The following is a 6,543-nucleotide window of genomic DNA, read 5'->3' as shown; positions in this document are numbered from 1 at the left end:
AAAAAGATGTACTCTCATTATCAGTTATCTAATAAACACATAGAACATGGTTGTGGCCCTTCAAATATATACTAAAAGGAATCCAAAAGGAGCAAGTTTTTTTCCTGTAACATTTCCATGGAAATCCCAATGGATGTGAGAGGACAAGCAAAAGCACAAACAAGCCCTAGCCGGTTTGGCTCAGTGGATAGAGCTTTGGCCTATGGACTGAAGAGTCCCAGGGTTCAATTCCGGTCAATGGCACATGCCAGGGTTGCAGCTCAATCCCCAGTAGGGGGCGTGAAGGAGGCAGCCAATCAATGATTCTCTCTCATCGTTGATGTTTCCATCTCTCTCCCCCCCTCTCCCTTCCTCTCTGAAATCAATTAAAAAAAAAACTTTTTTTTTTTTTAAAAAAAAAGCACAAACAAGAATATATATTAATATCTAGGTTTTCCCCCTCAGGGTGTGTTGTTTTGATTTGTTCTAACAAAGGGAATCTTCTTCAATGTGGCATTTTTTTTCCCAAGTGGAAAACATTCTTTTTAAAAAAATATGTTTATTGATTTCAGAGAGAAAGGGAGAGGGAGAGATAGAAACATCAAGGATTAGAGAGAATCCTTGATCTGCTGCCTCCTGTATGCCCCACACTGGGGATTGAGCCCACAACCCGGGCATGTGCCCTGACTGAATATCGAACAATGACCTCCTAGTTCATAGGTCAAAGCTCAACCACTGAGCAACACTCGCTGAGTGGAAGCATTCTTTACAAGAAATTCTTAAAAAAAAAAGCATAGTTAACAAGTGAAAGGTTCAAGATTTTCATGACATGGTTTGAAAATAAATGATCTGTGACATATATCAAAAGACTTCCAACCACTCTTACCACATAAAAAAGTAAAACAACAAATCTACAATAGGTACAAATTATATACATTTATTTTTAATAATTTTAAATAACACTCTTGTATAAATTCTTTTATATATTCAAATCATACACAAATTTAGAAATGCATCATGAAGCCTAGTACAACATATGGATGAGAACACATTTTTAAAATTTGTGTTAGAATTTTAGTGACATAAATACAACTTTAATGTTTCAGAAACATTCTCTAATTGCTTGGGCTGAAATTTAATGTATTACAGAGTGCTTGTGCCTAGCATTAAAATTTAACTTTAAAGCATTTAGTTTTTGCATTAACTTAAATCTGGAGCCCTGGGCTCACATTCCAGGGCTGCTGTCGCAGTTACTGCGTGTAGGACAGATTCCCAACTGCTTCTGAAAAAGCATCATTCAGCCACTGACATTTTAATGATCCATAACCCGTAGTCCATTTGATATTTGACTTCTTCAGATGAATCAGCATGTTCTTCCTGCTTTTCCCCTTGGCATAGTCACTGGCTCAGGGTTACAGAGAAAACTTGCATTCATCTTCCATTTTTACTCCCCTGCACATACCAAACTCATTTTAGCTCCCAAACTCCTTACTACTGTATCAAGATCATAACAGACCAAAGCTTCTTTATGGATGAGGCCAGAAATGCTTTCCTTATTCTAACAGGTTACATTGGGTTGCTTTTTACTTCTCTGAACTTTTGTCAGAGAGTTTTCCTTGAGATGTGTAAATTCAACTCCTATCTATATTACTTCAAAATGTATGAACCAGGGAATGTCCATTACAAGCGGTGTTATGTTCCCCACGTGTCCTACAGAAAATATAGGACCAAGGTAAATAATCTAATAACCCAATCCCAATTGAGGCTGTCAGGAGGAAATAATTTTCTGCCTCCAAAATAAGCAAGTCATCTGACCAAAATGAAACCGGGGTCAGTGAGTGTTGCTTTAATGGTCAATTTTCTTGGGAATACTGGGCTAGAAAGTAGTCATATAATATGATGCTTGTACAAATCCTCTTCCCCCCAAATCTCCTCCCATTCCATGTCTACTCTTTTATCCTCTCTTAAAATTCAGGTATCCCTAAGAGTAACACATTAAGTCCACAGGACCTTAGTATAAATGAGTTTTAGTTTTTATTATCATTTTTCTCTATAACTGAAGAAATTATTAATAAAAGACTTCTGGGAGCTAGAGGATAGAGGGGAGGGGAGGGAATAAGGGAGGACAAACATACTTAACAACACTTAGAGCATCTAACTGTCTGAAATGTTTAAGTGCTTGTTAAAATGAATTAATGAAGATAAAAGTATCACTCAATAGCAGTATCTGTTATTTATCAATAGGATTCAACTAGCCTTATTTGAAAATAAACACATTTCTAATCTCTAGACAAAAACTCTTCTGGTACTAGTCTTTCTAAAGGATTGATGGGATCCTCCTGCTGAATGCCATAGTTCATAGGATGGATCATGCCTTTAGAGAAATTAATATTGTGTAATGCATTCCATGCTAGTTTTCTAGTCTGATTTTGGTGGTAGATCACTTCATGATTGACTTAAATTTTAAAGCAAAATTATTTCCACCAGAAAAAAGAGGGGACATGAAATATTACTTAAATTTTTTTAAGTCCTTCATTTTATTCCATTGGGAAAAATTAAAAACATGATCTAGGACTGTTCATAAGTTTTAAAGGTAAACATTCTTTGTGATTCATTTTTGCAATACCTTCTAAGATCTGTTTCAAGGAATCTCTACATGGCCAGAATCTGGACTGTTTGGCTCCTTTCTCTATCGGGTTAACTTCTGTTTATCAAATGTTTATTTCTCGCCATCATTAATCCCTGGCTTTGAGGGGTGGTAATCTGGGGAAAAGCAGGTATGCCACTTTGCACAATTCCTTCAAATGTGCAGTGCACAGTCTATACACACATAATGTGGCAACTGCTGGGGAACGCAGGTTTTCTCTCCCCACTTGGAAGGATTAATTCACTTTAATGAAGCACAAACAGGTATTTTTATTTTCTTATCACCAATACTGGCTTCAGATAGTAATCTTCCTGTATTCTTTCCACAAAGTCCTTCATAGGCATATGGCCGTGGATGGCACCTTGTACTTAAAAAATTAGAAACATTCACAGATGGGACTCTTCTTCCCAGCCTTCTCATGTCTGTGGTTAGGCAATTTCTGCATCAGCATGTAGTTGAAAGAATATGTGCTTCAGATTGAGGAGTCCTAATTCCAAGCATAATATTGTGTAGCCTTGAATAAGACATTTAACCTCATCTATAAAATGGGGACAGCAATTACTTCCCCAGGGGGCTATTGTGAACAACAAAAGAAACACATATGCAAAGATGCTTTGCAAATGGCAAAGGGCTATAGAAATAACATTTTAATATAATGTAACATAACATAATCTCTACTCTCATGAGCAATGGCCAAATATCCAGAGCACCTCAAGTTACCAGAAGTAGATTATCTGCCTTTACATCCTCCAAAGCATCATCTCCAAACCTGAGAACAACTCAGTGGTATCCTGGGGGATGACCAAATTCCAGGTTTTCCTCTTGTGAACTTGGCAAAGTTGTCAACTTAGATTTCCTAAGTCTAATAAGTCTTTACTTTTTTTTAGCCACTTGGACAGTTTTCTGTTCTGTTTAATAAATATCTATAGTTATCTTCTGTCTGCATTTTCTAACTTTAATCCACAATCTGCCTATATCATAACAGATGAGAGCAACAGTGGATGGCCTCTGGAAAAAAACTGCCCCTAAAAACAAGGACTAACCATATCCACTCAACTACAGTGCTACTCTCACCTGGACAAGAAGATAGGAGAACTGTAGCCCTGCAGAGAGATGGCACATTCCTCATGGTATATGAGTGACAGGCTATGTTCAAATGTAGGAGATACTTTTTTTTTTTGAGGTGGGGAAGAGAAATACAAATATTTCACAGGCATGAAAACGGGATGCCAAGTGATATGATGGTTTTTCTTTTGGAACTAAAATATTTATAATTCCTTTGAAAAACTATCTTTTACATTAAAAAACATTTTAATGAGGCTATGTTCCACATTAATCTATATAAAATATAGAGAGTGGCTAATGTCTAATTAGGTGAGTAGCTTGGAGAGTACAGCCTGTGTTCCAGCTTAACAATCACTGACTTCAAAATCTATTGCTTGAATCTATAAGTCAAAGAACACATAATTCTATGTTAGAATGAGAAAGGGAAAGAAAGATTAGAAACATTCAACCTTCTATAAATTTCAATGATGTCCAAAGAGGGACTAAGAATGAATGATGCTCACCAGAGTCCCAGCTCTAGCAATATTGCCATCTATTTTACATTATTTTAACCGATCCCCATATTTTCTTTTTACAATGTCATTAACTGCTGTACAAATACATTCTAGATAAAATATGACATGATTTTTTTACAAATAGATACAAATACAATGTTGACCAGATATGCTACATTAAATATATACACCTTATTTCTCTAGAGGCAGGAATATTCCTTATTTTTAGATAATTCATCATTTACACTGAGACCTTAAGGAGGACTATCAGCTTCCTGCTCCCAGATATTGCCTTCCTCTCTGTACCATTAGAAGCTTATCTTGTGCCTTAATCCTATCATTGAGCAAGAATTCTGGAAGGAAAAATGAAACCCTTCTAAAGACCTTGTTGGGACTTTTCTGCTCCTATTTTGGAAACAATCAAGATTGTTTATTGTGATACAGCCCAGACATTAGCTTTTCCTCAATGATGTCTTTTAGTACAGTAAATGAATATCGTCCCTGAACCTCCTTTTAAAAAAAGTGTTTCAGGAATGGAGATGAAGTCTTCCAGTAGTCCTCTCCCACTCCACATCCATCATCCTGTTTCCGCTGGTTGAGTGAACACTCCCCAAGAGTCTATCTGGAGGTCAAAGCAATTAGGGCTGCACTATGGGGTTCAGCCTTTCTATACTCCCATGTGGTTTGTACAAAAATATACTTTACTTCAAGTCCTTATTGACAGTGACTGCTTCAAATCTTCATGGTAAACTGAAAGTAATAGGCTAAGTGCATTATGAATTTGTACCTGAAGACTTCGATGCACTATATGCCTTTGCTTTCTCAGCAAACTCTACCCAGGCTCTGTCATGCCCAGGGGCTGATGCTGTCTTAGTGAGCACTGTGGTCTAACAATTCAGGAGAACAGGTCTAGCTCCTTAGGCTTTGTAATTATGCATGGATGTTGTCAGAGTCAGTTGCCCATTGGGAGTCACTTCATTGCCATCATCTTCCAACAATCCTGACACATCTGCATTGGGAATGCTGTCATGGTAGCTGCTGAAACTGATATTGTCTTCTTTCAGCTCGATGGTCCAAAAGGGGGCATTGAGTTTCCGGTTTTGGTACTCCCGGTACATATATACAGCCCCCACAAATCCCATCAGCAGCACCACCACAATGATGATGACAGTCAAAATGATGATGTTAAATTGGGTCCATGAAACATCAGCTAAAGCTGATGTGCTGTTTTCAGCAGAGCTTACTGAAAAGATAGTTTGCAAGGTGGTGGGGGTAAATGTACTATTTATAACAGGGGTGGGCACTGATGTGGTCAAAGAGGCATTGGAAACCAAAATGGTAGAACCTTCAGGTGTTGGAACAATAACTTCTGAAAATAAAAACAGAGAATGAAATGTAAAAGACAAAATTATCTAGTTTTAAGAAACAATAAAAGAAATACATGGGAGTGAAGTTGATATGGCATGTTGACATGATAGTTTTCTTTAAGGTCATGCAAGTTAAAAATAACTTTTAGAGAAATATAGTGAAAAGAATCAAGATCTAGAAAGCTTGATTGTTATATCCATGGCTATTATTTAAAATGTATATCTATATTAAAATCTTTGGGGAAATTCTAATGTTGGAATTTTCCATCCTTCTTTATTCTTGGATAGATTCATACAAATTCCTGCAAAGACAGTAAATATGTCACTACTGAGTTCTAAATCATGTGGTTAAAAGTGACAGGGATAGATGACAATCATTTGAACTAAAATAAGTTCAGCATGTGTGATGGCATTTCATAAGGGCAAACTTCTCTTCAAAGGAGACAAACACAAAATAGGGAAAAAACTGTATTTCTAGTTACTTCTGAATAACACAATTTAAATGTCCAAAGTTGATGTCAGTCAAGAGAAAAAAAGAGACTTCCTTTAATTTCATGTATAGTAATTCTTTCTTGTGTAGATTTTAGCTATTTTATAATTAACATACTACACTTTGTACTTCTAATGCAGCATAGCTCAGTGGAAATACCAAAGGCTCTAGAATTAAGTAGAAGTGTGTGGTTATAGGTAAGTCAGTTAATCTTTTTAAAACTGAGGTTCCTTATCTATAAATGGGAATAATAATATCTACTTTGCAAAGTTATTGGGAAAGATTAAATGAGATAACATATTATATAACATTGTTATTTTTCAATGTTTACAGTGCTTGGCACATAGTAGTCATTCAACAAAATGATTACTTTTATCTTTATAATTCATCACCACAATCATCCACATCAATTTATCCTAAAAAGAGGCATGTTTAACATTATTTAATAACCAATAATCACCACAGTCCTAACAGCTAAATGTAGACAAGCTATGCCTCCAA

The 6,543-nt window shown here is 36.2% G+C and overlaps 1 protein-coding gene across 1 annotated transcript in view; it reads right to left on the bottom strand.

Annotated features, from left to right (window-relative positions):
* Window positions 1-900: 900 nt before the first annotated feature.
* MEGF9 (multiple EGF like domains 9) overlaps window positions 901-6,543 on the bottom strand; it is an 85,367-nt gene continuing 79,724 nt past the window's right edge. The window contains exon 6 of the mRNA XM_080668665.1: window positions 901-5,554. Coding sequence (XP_080524791.1) covers window positions 5,103-5,554 — 452 coding nt within the window. The 3' untranslated portion in view covers window positions 901-5,102. The remainder of the gene's footprint in view (window positions 5,555-6,543) is intronic.

The sequence above is a fragment of the Plecotus auritus genome (assembly GCF_963455305.1).
Source record: "Plecotus auritus genome assembly, chromosome: 5".
Taxonomy (NCBI): Eukaryota; Metazoa; Chordata; class Mammalia; order Chiroptera; family Vespertilionidae; genus Plecotus; species Plecotus auritus.
This window is presented reverse-complemented; position numbering and strand designations above follow the sequence as displayed.